The sequence below is a fragment of the Oncorhynchus tshawytscha genome, linkage group LG26 (genome assembly GCF_018296145.1).
Source record: "Oncorhynchus tshawytscha isolate Ot180627B linkage group LG26, Otsh_v2.0, whole genome shotgun sequence".
Lineage (NCBI taxonomy): Eukaryota > Metazoa > Chordata > Actinopteri > Salmoniformes > Salmonidae > Oncorhynchus > Oncorhynchus tshawytscha.
In genome coordinates this window covers 36,313,284-36,331,126 of record NC_056454.1, presented here as the reverse complement: position 1 = coordinate 36,331,126, position 17,843 = coordinate 36,313,284, and the positions used below count along the sequence as shown (strand labels likewise).

General features: G+C 38.7%; 1 protein-coding gene across 1 annotated transcript in view; it reads left to right on the top strand.

Moving 5' to 3' along the window:
* LOC112224856 (low-density lipoprotein receptor-related protein 1B) overlaps nucleotides 1–17,843 on the top strand; it is a 365,574-nt gene that overhangs the window by 157,705 nt on the left and 190,026 nt on the right. The window contains 5 exon segments of the mRNA XM_042306367.1: nucleotides 4,535–4,699; nucleotides 5,711–5,955; nucleotides 14,037–14,168; nucleotides 14,478–14,705; nucleotides 16,140–16,314. Coding sequence (XP_042162301.1) covers nucleotides 4,535–4,699; nucleotides 5,711–5,955; nucleotides 14,037–14,168; nucleotides 14,478–14,705; nucleotides 16,140–16,314 — 945 coding nt within the window.

Sequence of the window (17,843 nt, the reverse complement as noted above, 5' to 3'; positions counted from 1 at the left end):
TGAACCGCATAGCATATCATTACAGTAGTTGCTTGTATGTACCCGTATGTTAGCTAGCTACCTAATGTTAATTAGCTACTAATGCATCAAACTTGCCGATATATTAACTATATGCTATCTAACTAACTGCCCAACATGTATTGACTTGATTATTAACTTCATTCTTAGCTTAGCTAAGTAGTATAGTCATTGTGCATTCTCAGCGGGAATTGTTAATGAAATCGTAAGATGTCCGGTTCGTCATTTGTTATGCTAACAAGCTAGCAAGAAGTTGCATAGCAACAGCATCAACTTCCGGTAGAGAGGCGAAGCAATAGTACACTCAACGGAAAGGACACCGTTCTTTTACAGTATACTAAAATGATCTAATAGTATATAGTATGTAGTGTATATACTCATTAAGTATGTAGTAGACCATATGTTAGTATGGGTATTCGAACAAAGCTAATGAATAAATTGACAAAACTCATAAATGGAATGAAACAAAAAAGGTGTTTCTCTGAAATGTAGCATAGGTTGTGCGCTCTGCAAACAGCGTGTCCACTCCAACAATGAGATTGGTGAAAGTCTGGAATAATAATATGTTGAATGCATTAACAGAAATTACGGTAACCAAACAAACATTATAGATTCAACATTATATGAATTAGCGGTAAATGTACTACTGGTGATATATATCATGAGGAATTGATAGACACTAACAATCAAATGCTAATAATTCACACAATGAAGTTGTGAAACAGTAACAAATTGCACAAATTGACGGTTGAGAGTACATTCTGGAGAGGGACATCTTAACCACATGCCACTTCTACTTCAATCCCCGGCACTTCCATGATGGATTAGTCTCGGCCTCCGCAATGGATTAGTTCACTGAAATGGGCACGAATAAGACAGGTGTCTCGTGGCATAAAATAAAAAAGATTTAAAAAAATATATATATATACAGTGCCTTCGGGTCTTTTCCCACATTGTGTTACGTTACAGCCTTATTCTAAAATCAATTAAACTTCTTACGGCTAGGGGTTCCCCTCGACAACATTCCACTGAAAATGCAGAGCGCGAAATTCAAAAATATATATTTTTAATTCATACATTCACAAGTGCAATACACCAAATTAAAGCTTAAATTGTAATTTTTTGAAATGTTTGATAATTTATATTTAAAAAATCAAATATCACATTTACTTAATTATCCAGACCGTTTACTCAGTACTTTATTGAAGCACCTTTGGCAGTATTTACAGCATCGAGTCTTCTTGGGTATGACGCCACAAGCTTGAAACACCTGATTTGGGGAGTTTCTCCCATTCTTCTCTGCAGAATCCCTCAAACTCTAAAAGGTTGAATGGGGAGCATTGCTGCATTTTCAGGTCTCTCCAGAGATGTTCGATCAGGTTCAAGTCTGGGCTCTAGCCGGGCCACTCAAGAACATTCAGAGACTTGTCCCGATGCCAATCCTGCGTTGTCTTGGCTGTGTACTTAGGGGCGTTGTCTTGTTGGAAGATGAACTATTACCCCGGTTTGAGTTCCTGAGCACTCTGGAGCAGGTTTTCATCAAGGATCTCTCTGTAATTTGCTCCGTTTATCTTTGCCTTGATACTGACTAGTCTCCCAGTCCCTGACACTGAAAAACATCCCCACAGCATGATGTTGCCACCACTGTGCTTCACCGTAGGGATGGTGCCACTTTTCCTTCAGACATTACGCTTGGCATTCAGTCCAAAGAGTTCAGTCTTGGTTTCATCAGACCAGAGAATCGTGTTGCTCATGGTCTGAGAGACTTTAACATGTGCCTTTTACTGAGGAGTGGCGTCCATCTGGCCACTCTACCATAAAGGCCTGATTGGTGGAGTACTGCAGAGATGGTTGTCCTTCTGGAAAGTTCTCCCTTCTCCACAAAGGAATACTAGAGCTCTGTCAGAGTGACCATTGGGTTCTTGGTCACCTACCTGACCATGGCCCTTCTCCCCCATTTGCTCAGTTTGGCTAGGCGGCCAGCTCTAGGAAGAGTTTTGGTTTCCAAGCTTCTTCTATTTAAGAATGATGGAGGCCACTGTGTTATTGGGATCTTCAATGTTGCAGACATTTTTTGGAACCCTTCCCCAGATCTGTGACAATTTCGAGTCTCATAGCAAAGGGTCTGAATACTTATGCAAATAAGATATTTCTGTTTTAAATCTTTTATATATTTGCAAACATTTCTAAAAACCTGTTCGCTTTGTCTTTATTGGGTGTTGTGTGAAGATTGTTCAGGAATTGTTTTTATTTAATACATTTTAGAATTAGGCTGTAACGTAACAAAATAGGGAAATGGTCAAAAGAGTTTGGACACACCTGCTGCGTGAATCAGGCCTTCAAAGTTGAAATGCTGCAAAGAAACCACTACTAAAGGACACCAATAAGAAGAGACTTACTTGGGCCAAGAAACACGAGCAATGGACATTGGACGTTCCCACTGTGAAGCATAGAGGATGAGGTGTGATGGTGTGGGGGTGCTTTGCTGGTGACACTGTCAGTGATTTATTCAGATTTCAAAGCACACTTAACCAGCATGGATACCACAGCATTCTGCAGCGATACGCCATCCCATCTGATTTGCACTTAGTGGGAGTATAAATTGTTTTTCAACAGGACAATGACCCAAAACACACCTCCAGGCTGTGTAAGGGCTATTTGACCAAGAAGCAGAGTGATGGAGTGCTGCATCAAATAATCTGGCCTCCACAATCCCCCAACCTTAACCCAATTGAGATGGTTTGGGATGAGTTTGACCACAGAGTGAAGGAAAAGCAGCCAACAAGTACTCAGCATATGTGGGAACTCCTTCAAGACTGTTAGAAAAGCATTCCTTGTGAAGCTGCTTGAGAGAATGCCAAGAGAGTGAAATGCTGTCATCAAAGCAAAAGGTGGCTAATTTGAAGAATATATTTTGATTTGTTTAACATTTTGAGTGTAGGGGGCAGTATTTTGATGTTTGGATGAAAAACGTACCCAAATGTAACTGCCTATTTCTCAGGCCCAGAATCTAGAATATGCATATAATTGTCAGATTAGGATAGAAAACACTCTAAAGTTTCCAAAAAACTGTCAAATTATTGTCTGTGTGTATAACAGAACTGATATTGCAGGCGAAAACCTTAGGAAAATCCAACCCGGAAGTGCTGTTTTTCCTGAAAGCTCTCTGTTCCATTGCCTGCCTTCGCTCCATTTAAAGGGATATCAACCAGATTCCTTTTCCTATGGCTCCACCATGGTGTGACCAGTCTTTAGACATAGTTTCAGGCTTTTGTTTTGAAAAATGAGCGAGAAAGATCACATCGTGTCATTGTATGGCTGGGTGCCAGCAGCGTTTTGCATGCGCAACAGCTTGGAGCAGACATTTCTCTCTCTATCCTATTGAAGAAGCTACTGTCCCGGTTGAAATATTATCAATTATATATTGTAAAAACAACCTGAGGATTGATTATAAAAAATGTTTGACATGTTTCTACGAACTTTACGGATACTATTTGGAATTTTCATCTGCTTTGTTGTGACCGCTCGAGCCTGTGGATTTCTGAACATAATGCACCAACCAAATCTTTATGGAACAAAAGGAACATTTATTGTATAACTGGGAGTCTCGTGAGTGCAAACAACCAAAGATCATCAAAGGTAAGTGATTAATTTTATTGCTTTTTCTGACTTTTGTGACCAATCTACTTGACTGCTAGCTGTTTGTAATGTTTTGTCTACTGAGAGAGATGTCCTTACATAAACGCTTGGTGTGCTTTCACCGAAAAGCTTTTTTGAAATCTGACACGCCAGGTGGATTAACAACAAGCTAAACTGTGTTTTGCTATATTGCACTTGTGATTTCATGAAAATGTAATATTTTTAGTCATTTAATTTGAATTTGGCGCTCTGACATTCAGCGGATGTTGACGAAAATTATCCTGCTAACGGGATGGGTGCATCAAGAAGTTAACACTTTTTGGGTTACTACGTGATTCCATATGTGTTATTTCAAAGTTGTGACGTCTTCACTTTTATTCAACAATGTAGAAAATAGTAAAATAAAGAGAAACCCTTGAAATAGTAGGTGTGTCCAAACATTTGGCTGGTGCTGTGTATATATATATATATAGTATATTCATCACACCTCCTAGTGTATATATATATATATTCTACTATTTGAATAAAATGCATCTCAGTCCACCAAGCAAACGACCAGTCAATTGGGGTCAGCCCTAGTTTTCTTTTGTATTCAACACAGTGAATGGTTTTGTTATCTAGTTTGTGCTGTTGTCTAGTTGTCCATTTATTCATTTGTTTCAAATGATCTTAATTAATTTATTCCTTACATGGAGGCTTTTTCTTCAAGTCCTATTTAAACTATCAGTCTTCTTTGGATCATCTGAAAGGGTTTTATTGTCTTGGGTTTTCTGCTTGCTCTTCATAGTCTAAGGCTGGTTACTGTAGAGCGCTTTGTTGATGTTGACGTAAAAACATCTTTATTCATTCATTTTCTTGATTGATTGAATGTTTTTAGAATCCTGTTCTGGACAGACTGGGACGCTAACTTCCCCCGTATCGAGGCTGCTTCTATGAGCGGAGGAGGACGACACATTGTGTTCAAGGACATGGAGATAGGAGCCTGGCCCAACGGACTAACTCTGGATCATTTGGAGAAGAGAATTGTCTGGACTGACGCTCGGTAATTCACTCACACGTTATAATGTTTTATGTAACCTTTATTTACATATAACCTTTACAAGTCAATTAATAACAGATTCTTATGTACATTGCCAACCTATCAGGATAGGAGCACAGCAGTGATGAACATTAGGCTGCAATGATGCCTATTTGGATATACATATGGTATAAGCATGAACAGCATGTTATATTCTTTGCCTCATCTCCTTTAGGGAGATGTTCAATTACAGCGAACAGAAGGCCAATTTATCTAAATGTGCCGTAACCACAGGAAGTCATGTCTATGATGAGAAAATATCATTTGTAAACCTCCTCTTCTATCGTCAGAATATACATTAAGATTATTATTATTATTAGATTAACATTAACATTCTACAGCATTCCCCAAAAAACACCTTATGACATCCTTGTTAAAACACCTTCCTCACTATTTGGGAACTGGTGGGAACTGTGCTTTAAATTACATTTTAATTTAAAAGTAAATAAGGAGCTGCAATGTATACTACCATGGTAGCCTTACCTGGCTAGTCTTTTTAATCTGTAGACATTCACCTTCCTTACTCTTAAATGCAATACATTGAATCAAGAGTAAATATACCAAGTGAATGAGCAGCTGCAATGTACTGTTCAGTACTCCCATGGCTAAGCTAGTCTGTTTACTGTATATAGACCGGCAGCCTCATGATGAAATCCATACCACAGTGTCTCTTTTCACCAACAGCTCTCATGCCTTCTATGCTACAATGTATTGTACATCCATAGTTACTCTATCTGGCTAGTCTGCATATACTGTATCTCTTTCTCTATACAATCTCATGACATCCAGATAATGTCTTTTCCCTCTAACAGCTCTGATGTAATCTTATCTGAGCTGTATGTTATCTACCTGGCTAGTCTGTTTACTATATGAAGAGAGTCTAACCTATCATGTCTCCAATGCCACCTACTCTGGCTAGTCTGCTTACTGTTTAGAGTCACCCTCGTACTGTATCATATCTTCTCCCTCTCACAGCTCTGATGCCATCTACTCAGCGCTGTACGACGGCAGTGGGGTCATAGAGATCCTGAGGGGACATGAGTATCTGTCACACCCCTTTGCTGTGTCCCTGTTCGGGGGCAGTGTCTACTGGACAGACTGGAGGACTAACAGCCTGGCCAGGGCCAACAAGTGGACGGGCCGTAATGTCACAGTGATCCAGAAGACCAGCGCTCAGCCCTTTGACCTACAGATTTTCCACCCCAGCAGACAGCCACAAGGTAAACAGCCTAGACCTACACTGTTAGCCATTTTTGTAATTCTATCAGTAACTTAATGTATTAATAAACATTATGATACTGTATAAACTGAATAAAGTAGATTACCGTAGAATGCACAGTAAAATTCCATACATTTGTTTTACAGCACACTGTAAGACAGTTCTGTAATTTCAACAGTAAAACACTATAGGAGGCACAGTAAAATACTGTATGTTTTACAGTGGTAATTTGTGGTGCATTGTGGGAAAATGGGCGGGAAAGAGTCTCTTGCTCATTAACATTTTTGAAGGCGTGCCTTGTTAGAGGCTATATTTGTTGCACCCGTGAGTGCGAGTGCTGTACCAATTCAACTGATATGTGGTACATTTAGGTAGGGTACATATCAGATTAACAGAATGTCTTAAACCTTTAATGGTTGATTGACTAGTCATGTCCTTTGATCTGTTTTGTCTTCTAGTTCCTGTCAGTTTACAAGCCTTTGGTGCCATATAAAATACCAATAGCAATTACTGATTTTGTTTGCATACATTTAAATTATAAAGTACTGTATTGCTGTTATGCTATACAGTTTTTGCATAACAGATTGGGCTCTGTTTTCTGCAGTGTGAACAGGCAAAAGCCTCATGGATTTGGATATTTCAAGCCACATGTCAAACCACCTTCTTAGGTTTGAAGTAGATGAAAATCTGTTTCCTGGCCATGTGACTTGTCTCAACAGTAAAATCTGATATATTTGCCCCTGTTGTTTTTAGACTGTTATTTGGCAATATCTATTCTGTTGACAGTTTGACGATAACATGACATGGTAGCTAACTAGCTTGTTAATTGTTTACAAACAAATGAGTGAATGTGCTAGAAAGCTAAACAGCTACCTAGCTAGCTAGTTGACTGCTGTGGCTAGCCAAAAAATGAATTGTTTTGAAAGTTGGATTATCTTCTCCTTTTGATGCTTTAATTACAATGAATTCGGACATTCGCAGCAACTGGGAAATGGCCATGGCAGGCATAGATGTCACCTTAGCTTGCTACATAACTTCTGAGTGATAGGAAGCATGAGCACCACCACCAATCAGCCTACACCACTGCACACACACCCGTTGTCACAATGACAACTAGCGTAGCCATGTCAGCAAATGACTGCTGTCTGAACACACACACATCCGATTTGATCACTTGTAACTTGCTGTTTGGACACTCAGTATTCCGAAACGGATTTGATAAACAAACCTGATTTGAGTATTAAGGCCTGCAGTGTGAACAAGGCTTTAATGGTTAAATATTTACCCATGTCCATTTGATCTGTTTGGCCTGTAATCACGGCCAGTTTGATGCCTTTGTTCTCAGTGATTTGTTCAGGACTAAACAGCAATGAAGATTCTCCATATAAAGTATTTATCTCACTTCCCTGCTGTATCCTGAAAACTGGTTGCATATAACTCTTACTCAAATTCTGAAAATAATATGTATCAGATTTGGCCTATTATTTTCTAGTTGAACTGATTCTACTCATAATTCCTCTGTGTATTGACTAAGAAGCTTTTCCGAATAGGTGAAACCCCTGTTTTATTGAGATGAAGAGAGACTATAATGGTATTAATTTTAGCTGCTTCTCTGCCGTCATTGGGCCTGCCAATCATGGTTCTTCTCAGCATGCCTACAATGAGAAGGGGCTGAATGATTGAAAAAGGTGGTCATGCAGAGAATTAGCTTGAATTAATGGTACCTCAGAATGTGTTTTCTCCCTCCGCCCAAATTAGGCTAATTGGTTCATGCTAAAGTGTCAAGCCATTTAAAAAAATAATTGAACTAGAATTAATGACAGGAACTGCAGAATGAGAGCGTGTTACGAATAATCCTGTCGACACAGATGACAGCCTTTCTCCATATATGCCCATTGGAAATCAGAATAAAGGTACTAATTAAATCAATTATGCAGATTATGCATATAGGTGTATGGAAAGTAAAATAGTCTTACCAGTTAATACCCGATTTCATTTCATAATCCGTTTGGCATTTCAATATACTGTCATTTTCAATGTTTTTTTTGTTAATGTCTCTTTGACTATAGGTTCAGTTCAGATAGCATGGCAGAAGGCCTGAATATATTACTCTCATGTAATATGCATAATCAACAGTTATATTTCCGGGCTCAGAGTAATTTTCTTCAGCATTGAGTGGGTGTTCATTCATTTCACTTTGTTTCTAAATGAATTTGCGGAAATTGATTGATCTGTAAAACAGCTGATCATCAATGAATCATAACATCTTGGATGCCGATATTCTCTTTCCTTTAACGACCACCGGATTTACTCTCAGACCCTTAAAAATATAATATTTTCTAAGAATGTATATCGCCGGCCATGAACAAGCATTCACAGTTTAGTAATCTGGTTTGCATCTATTCAGCAATCCGGAATGATGCCAATGTGGTAGGAGTTAATGTCTGTTTCCACCTCTGTAACTGCCTGCCCGAGACTGTTCTGCTTAGATAAGTGAGCAAATTGAACTGCACGTTTAAAGAAGCCAGTAAGTATGTCTAATCCCATTTTAAAGAGCCCAGTGAGGGAGAGTTGGCTAATATCCACTCCAACCAGTCAGTCCCAAAGCCTGTAGATGCTGGTGCTCTCTGCTTGGCCCTGCAGATCTGGACCAGAGAGACCAAGAGAGGGAGGGAGGGAGACCACAGGAGAGCTGTCAGTGATACAGTACTTGTCTCTGGGGGTGTTTGGTGGGTGCCAAAACTGGAGCTTGTCTCGGGGCGTCAACAGTCTTGTTGTAAATACATCATGTGGTGTGTGTATGTATGTATGTGTGTGTGGGGGGTTAAAACAGGGAGGAGGTGCCAATGATTAGTTAAGGGAAAAATCTGTTCCAATGCCTCCCAGTGAGGAACAGTAATTGGTTAATTATAACTACAATAACACATCAAACAGATCCTAACACTCTCCACTCACTGCTCTGGTGATACGCAGCAGACTAACATGATCATATTGGAAATACAAGAATAGTGTCCGTACATTTGTGAAATGATGTATCTCAGATTGCTTTATATTGTATTTACAAAGACACAGTACAGTGTAGTAAGTACCAGTTGTTGAGTAATGATGATTTCATATAAAGTATTCTGTATTCATGGCTGCGTTAATGCAACCAAATCTGAGTGTGCCTGAAATGTTATTAAGCAAAATGACCTCTGAATGCATCTCCACATCTTTGCACTGTGCTTGCAGCGATTAGGAATGAATAAATCTGATCAGCATGCATAGTGCATGCAATCACTGCATGGAAGTAAGCAGCTGTTTCAAATACATGCAGAGTAGTAATATTTGAAGCTATAATGATAATTTTGTATTCAGAAAATGGGCAACTCACATTTACAAGGTAAATATGTGTCTTTCCTACACAGCCACCTTGTCGCATTTGCTTCTGAGTGATGGAAAGAAAGAGAGGAGTGTTGTTGATAATACAACCTGGTTATAACACATCTTGCTTGACAGAGCCACTACTCCCTGCATTAGTTTAACATAAACATGTTGAATTATTAATTTGATTTAGAAAATACACCTCTATGTGTGTCTGAATATTTATGCAGTCCTATTTTTAAAAAATGTACCTTTCAAAACAGTGACTGTTAAAAAACAACAACAACAGCATAATACACTTCACTCCACATATTTTACTGTAACATTTACCATGACTACCTGAGGCCTTTTATGAATATTCTAGCACCTCCTGAGAGTTAAGATTTACAACAGCCAAGTGCCCCAGCCCTGGCTTACATTACGTAGTATACCCAGTAGACTTAACGGTTTGCATTGAAAAGATATCACTCTTTGGAAACTAGCATATTTCTGCTCTTTATGTTAGCTAAGCATGGGGGTTTATTTATTCAGTCTGCCAGTCTAGAAATGAACAACGTCTTTCCCATGTTATTGTCATTTCTCAAGGCTGAACGCTGAAATGTATCCAGGCTTTGGTTTCCTATCATGAGTCAAGTGTTGTTGGGTATGTTTTCAACTCACACAGACAGAACAGACGGAGCAGACGGAGCGGTTTTCTCTCTTCTAAACCATCTGAATGTATAATTTATTCAACAAGACACAGTCCAGGAAATGAGTTTGGAAATGAGTTTGTCAAACTTGCTTCAGGTAAATCACTGCAAAAAGGTATCTTTATATCTGGTTTGAAAATGTACCAAAAGGAAATATCTATCCAATCTGAAAAAGCGGTGCATTTATTCGTCTGAAGTGACTGTTGACAAAGAAGGAGAAACACTGTTTGTTTGTATAATGCGTATATACTGCTTATATAGGGAGCAAATTCTCCAGTGTTAAATAACACAAACCATGTTTCCATACAACCATTTCATGTGGATTAATAATATATAATTTTATAAATGCCGACAGACAAGTTGTTCATTAGACATGGTGAGATCTTTTTGTGTCTGTAAAAATCATTATGTGAGAAATGGTGGTGGAAGCACCTTTATCCGCAAATATTGATATAATAGCCATTGTATCAAAGTAAACTTGGAGTCACGTGATGATACATTTTTTGGTCCTCCCACAACAACTCGGGAAAGCATGCATTTTATTAGGCAACAGATGAAATAAGTTATGAAGAACTTCAAAGTGGTGAATGTGCAAGGTGATGAGCTTGATCCTCCCTTCCAGTAAATATCCAGGGTCTTATTCTGATGACATGATGATCGATGCTTGGATGCCGTTTGACAAATGCAAATAATATCGGTCTTATCCATAATGATCTCATCATGTAGGTAGCCTACCCCCACTGTATCTGCAAACTGTTGGCAAAAGTATATGTGCCAAGACCAGAGTGGGCACATTTACTATATAAACAGTTTTTGTGACAAAACCATCAGTAGAGTTGAAAATGCGATGGAAACCCACAACGTGATCACACTCAGCTCTAAATCTGAAAAAGTATGTTTGATGGGAACATCTTCGGAGGGGAAATGTGCACGTTTTATGAATATTATAGAATATTTGCAAGAAAATCTGTCACAAATTGGATGGAAACCTCGCTGTCGAGTGCGTTAAACACTGAAAGCGTAGACATGTATAGACACTGGAACAGTGTTAAATGAACACAATGCTTAGTGTAAAGACTTATTTCCTAGAGTGCCTTGCCTTTTGAGTGAATTGTATAGTTACCACACGACTGCATTTGGTAGTGACAGACATGGTTGTTGCAGTCATCCATTTTCAGTCCTAAGGACATCACCAAGTGAGATCCTAAGAAAAATGGTATCACAAAAATGTAATTTTTTAACACAATACAATGTGTATTCCAAAAGGCCTTATTTTGAGGGCCTACACTCTAAACATAATTCAATACTTATATATTTCATTAACACTCATTGGTGTAAAATAATCCCAGTGTTGTTGTTAATAACCAGAGTTGAATCAAAACCACGCCCATCATTATCATATTTCATAGCATGGTATATTGCAGATTGATTTTAAAAATTGTTTTTTCAATATATATGTTTTTGTATGTTGTATTATAATTAAATGTTGTACATTGATTGATAAATTAATGTTAAACAATAAATAACAAATTTATTGTGAAGGTGTAAGCTATTTAACATGGATTTATTAGACCTTTTAAAGTGGCTTCTAGGCTGTGTGTGGAAGCCAGGAGATACTAAATGTGTTAATGTTAATTAAGTATTTTTTTAAAAACATTTATTTAATTTAACCTTTACATAACAAGGCAAGTCAGTTAAGAACAAATTCTTATTTACAATGACAGCCTACCCCGCCCTATGGGACTCCCAATCACACCTCTAGCACTGAGATGCAGTTCTTAGACCACTGTGCCACTTGAGAGCCAGTGAGAATGAGACTTTTTTGCTTGACAATCACCGGCTGGCTAAATTTTGTGACTGCCACAGCACTAGTCTTTCCAGAGATGTTTGATCGAGCTCTGGCTGGCCCACTCAAGGACTTTCAGAGACTTGTCCTGAAGCTACTCCTGCATTGTCTTTACTGTGTGCTTAGAGTCATTGTCCCATTGGAAGGTGAATCTTCGCCCCAGTCTGAGGTCCTGAGCGCTCCGGAGCAGGTTTTCATGAACGATATCTCTGTACTTTGCTCTGTTCACATTTCCTTCGATCTTGACTAGTCTTCAAGTCCCTGCTGCTGAAAAACATCCCCACAGCATTATGCTGCCACCACAATGCTTCACCGTAGGGATGGTGGCAGTTTTCCTCCAGATGTGAAGGTAATAATTCAATCACGGTTTCATCAGACCAAAGAATCTTGTTTCTCATGGTCTGAGAGTCATTTAGGTGCCTTTTGGCAAACTCCAAGCGGGCTGTCATGTGCCTTTTACTGAGGAGTGGCTTCCATCTGGTCACTCTACCATAAAGGCCAGATTGGTGGAGTGGTGCTTAGATATTTGTCCTTCTGGAAGGTTTTTCCATCTCCACAGTGGAACTCTGGAGCTCTGTCAGAGTGACCATCGGGTTCTTGATCACATCCGTGACCATGGCCCTCCTCCCCCGATTGCTCAGTTTGGCCGAGCGGCCAGCTCTAGGAAGAGTCTTGGTGGTTCCAAATTTCTTCCATTTAAGAAAGATATTTGGTACCCTTCCCCAGATCTGTGCCTCGACACATTCCTGTCTCTGAGCTGTACGGACAATTCCTTCGGCTTCTTGGCTTGGTTTTTGCTCTGACATGCACTGTCAGCTGTTCGACCTCATATAGACAGGTGTGTGCCTTTCAATATCATATCCATTCAATTGAATTTACCACAGGTGGACTACAATCAAGTTGTAGAAACATTTCAAGGATGATCAATGGAAACAGGATGCAGCTAAACTCAAAACATTTTTTGCATTTGTATTATAACTTTCTTTTTCTCCCCAATTCCATGATATCCAATTGGCAGTTACAGTCTTGTCTCATCGCTGCAACTCCCGTATGGACTCGGGAGAGGCGAAAGTCGAGAGCCATGCTTCCTCCGAAACACAACCCAACCAAGCCGCACTGCTTCTTGACACAATGCCCACTTAACCCGGAAGCCAGCCGCACCAATGTGTCAGAGGAAACACCTTACACCTAGAGACCGTGTCAGCATGCACTGCGCCGCCTGGCCTGCCACAGGACTCGCTAGTGCGCGATGGGACAAGGACATCCCTGCCGGCCAAACCCTCCCCTAATCCTGACAATGCTGGGCCAATTGTGCGCCGCCCCATGGGTCTCCCGGTCGTGGGCAGCTGCGACAGAGCCTGGACTCGGAACCCAGAATCTCTAAACTCTATTTCGAGTCTCATAGCAAAGCGTATGAATACTTATGTAAATAAGGTATTTCTGTTTTTATTTTTAAATAATAATTTTTTTCAAAATAAAAATATCTAAATATCTGTTTTCGCTTAGTCATTATGGGGTATTGTGTGTAGATTGATGAGGAAGTACTTTCTGATACTTTCCAAACCAGCCAAGTCTTACCAGGAGTAGGTGATGCCAGTGATTTAGACCACTTGAAAGCAGTGTTGAAACACGAGAACCAATGTGGGTGGTAGTAGGTGTGGATAGGGTGGAATGCCATCTCGTCAGCATTATTGTTGTATCAGAGGGAGTATCAGAGGGATTCAGCATTATGGTTGAACAGTACAGGTGGCCAACTGCCCATGGAAAAACTTTACACACAGTTTTACAGCTGTTCCTTTATTTCCTGCATTTTAAAATAACCCTTTAATCATATTGGTCTGTTGCAGATTTACAGAACTAAGCATCTGATTTTCTGTTTTTAAAAGCTTTGTTGCCCTTTACCCTGTCAGGAAGGTAAGCAGACCTTTTGACCATAGGCCCAAAACCAGATCATACTTCTGTATTTCACCACTAGTGCACTACCACTTACTCTGTTATATACTTCATAAAAAAGGACTTCCTATAAATGTTTTCCACAGAAATTAGATTATTGGGAGGCTTTTTGTTCAATTCACTTCATGTATTCATCATGGCCCAATTGTTTCTCCTCCTTTTGCATCTTTTTCTGTATTTTTGCTGACAAGTCTCAACCTGACCCCCTCCTCTCTCTCACTCTCTCTTCAGCGTCTAACCCATGTGAAGAGAATAATGGGCGTGGCCCATGCTCACACCTGTGTCTTATCAATTACAACCGTACTGCATCCTGCAACTGTCCACACCTCATGAAACTGTCCCTCAACAAACAATCTTGCACCGGTGAGTGGGACAGCCATCTTCAATCCTGTAACACCTGTATCTATCGTTTTTGTTATCAAAGTCACAAACAAGTGGGATATTGTACACAATCACTAAACAAAGAACCATAAAAATGACAGAATTATGTTTTTACATATTTATGATTTCATTGGCATTTATGAAGTATTGACTTGGGATTATGATTAGGGATAAACATCAGCATTTGCATGTCATATCTTACCCCATAAGCATATCTGACTAAAAAGTTCAACCGCTTCACAAATCAATGGTAGTCATTGATATTTCTCTCCTAATCTGATTTCTCCATAGTGTTGAAAAGGTTCCTCCTGTACGTTAGGCGGTCAGAGATCCGTGGTGTGGATATTGACAACCCTTACATGAACGTCATGACGGCACTGACTGTCCCAGACATTGATGATGTCACCGTTGTGGATTACGACACCCAGGAGGACCGGATCTACTGGGCGGATGTAAAAACACAGACCATCAAACGGGCCTTCATCAACGGCACCCGCCTGGAGACTGTCATCTCTGGAGGTAGTTAATGGCTGAATCTCAGTATATAGGGTATGGGGTGCCACTTGAGACACAGGCACTGTCTGTCCTTCATAAGTGTGTAATTCAGAGAGATAATAATGTATCAGAGATGGTTGAGTCATGGTGAGTTACCTTGCCTAAGACATGACGACTCGTGTTAACTCCCCTGAGCTTATTCTCAGGCTTTAGCTCAGTTGGCTAACAGTCTTGTGGGTTGAAGGAACTCTGGGAACAATACTGTATAGGCCTTTAAATAACGTAGTGCCAGAGCCTGCCACTCATTTGATTAATAAGATGGACATTTACATTTCGAGAGCTTGGTTCTATCTGCAAAAAGATGATTCTGAGATAATTGACTTTAAAGTTCCGAACCCTCATTGGTTTGAATAGTGTCAGCAATTGTTTATCTAGTATTCTTTTGAACTTAACAACATGAATGGGGGTATTTAGAGTACTATATAGGTAGAGAACATTGAACAGAACAAGATCTTGTCAATAACTACATTTTGACAAAAAATGCACATAGAACCTTATAGTCCCAAGCTCTCAATTGTCTGATTGGCATTACTAAGGGATGAAACACTGTGTCAAGACAAAGGCAGGAAATAACTTCTACGATCATTATTTGTTTTGTTGTGGCTTTGATGGGAATATCTGTTTTGCCAAATTGTATTGCATGAAAGTACGTCATCAAAGAGCAAAAGACAATTGCTGTTTTTCAAGAAGAGCCTCCTCTCTTCTTTCTTTGATTATCCAAAGAGTACACCCTAATTCCCATTCTGTAAATTTGTGCTTTAGATTTCATTAATGACCACCTGATAAAGAACAGAACAATAACCTGCCTGCATAAGCTTTTTGACACACTCTTATTATAATCTTTACTTTGGTAACACTTAATTTATGGGTCCATAATAAAGCATTTATAAACCATTTATAAGGCACTTACAAACGTTTGCTCACCATTTATGAATCATGACTCCTGCATTTGTAAATGTTAATAAGCTAGTTATTCACACATCTATATATTTCACTAAACATTCTGTGTTGTGTGCTTATTCTTTTACTAGCGCCTGCTGTCTACTGTCTACCAATTGCATGTTCATATTTTTGTAAGAAATTACACTGGTCACTCAAAACATTTCTAAAGTATAAATAGCGCTTCATAAATGATGAACACACACTTTATAAATACCTTATAAAAGAATGGTTTATTACGGTCCCATAAAATGAAGTGTTATCTTTACTTCCTCTGTATTTAAAAAAATATATAAATATATACATTTTTAGGAAACATAAACAACATTGAATACCAATGTTTTGGTACCTGTTTGCTGTCCCAAGGTCTGTATATTATCCTGTCTAACTGATGACCAATGTGATTCTGTAAAACTAGATGTTGGATTGACAGCCTCACTCTCTTTGTTATCCCCTCAGATATACTAAACTGCCGTGGGCTGGCGTTAGACTGGCTCTCTAGGAATTTATACTGGCTCAGCTCAGAGAATGACGAGTCTCAAATCAATGCCGCTCGCCTGGATGGTTCCCTGAAGACCTCAGTCATTCATGGGATTGATAAACCAAGGTGCCTTGTTGTGCACCCCACAAAGGGGTAAGTAGATTAAACCAGCATCTGTGTACTTCATCATTATCTACTGGGCTCACCGTCAGCGTGGGATTAGGAAAAACAAATATCTTCCACGTGTAGACAAGACACTGATAGAAGTACATTTCCAAGCTTCTGTCATGAAAAAAAACAGAATCTGCAGCAATTATTCACTGGAAATATTTATATTGTGTGCAATTTAGCCACACAGTGTCAACATGAAGAAAGTAAACAGCTCTCTACGACCAAATTATTTCTTCCTAATCAGATAGGTTTTTTACATTGACGATACATTGGAGATAATATAAGACAAGTAGTGAAAACAATAGAACACTATGAAAAATCTGGGAAACCAGATTTCACATTCATAGCTGACTTTGAAAGGCCTTGGATAAAGTACGACTGGAATCTATATATAAATGCCTGGACTATTTACATTTTGGAGAATCTCTTATACGATGGGTTAAAGTCATGTATAATAACCCCATGTATAAAATAGTAAATAATGGCAACTTCTCAGAAATAATTAAATTGTCAAAGGGAGTAAAGTAAGGCTGTCCTTTATTAACATATTTATTTATTTATTATGGCCATTGAATTGTTATCTATTAAAATCAGATCCAACAATAATATCAAGGGTTTAGAAATCCAGGGTTTAATAAAAGTGTCATTGTACCGCTGACAATTCATGTTTTATTTTAAATCTGCAATTTGGATCCCTGCACAGCCTCATAGAGGATCTAGATAATTATTCTAACCTCTCTGGATTAAAACAGAATTATGATAAATGCAACATATTACATATTGGATCTCAAAAAATTAAACTTTTACATTACTGTGTAGTTAAAATGGTCCGACAGTGAAGTGGGCATACTGTACTCGGTATTCATATCCCAAAATAATAATTTCACAACAATACATTTTAATAAAATTTAGCCAAATTATATAAGGGTTTTCTACCATAGAAAGGACAACACCTGTCTATTTGTGGAAAAATCACCCTGATGAATTCTTTAGTCATATCCCAGTTTACCTACTTACTTAATGTGCATATAGAAAGTCAACAAACTCTTTCAAAATGTTCACCTTACAGCCTGAATTGAAAACACATCAAATTGGACTTTTTCTGGCTTTATTAACAAACAGTAACCCACAATATCCAAGTAAATTTTTTTCTTAAAAACTCTGAAAATGTATAAAAATTAAAGCTGTAAAAAAATTCATTATTTGGGTAAGTAAACCCCCTCCCCTTCCTGTAAGGCAACAAAAGGGGAACATTTTGAAATGGGGTGGTGACTTTCTATACCCACTGTATGGCCTTACCTACACCTAACTACTTGTTTTTTTTATTATATAAGGAAAAAATATTCCACTCTTATTTGGAACGGCAAGCCAGGCAAAATTAAATGGACCTATTTATATAATGAATATGAATTCGGAGTGCAGAAATATTAAAGCATTGGACCTCTCACAAATGGATTCAGTTAAACAAAAATGATACTTAAATCCAAACTGGTTCTCTAACAGATTAGTAA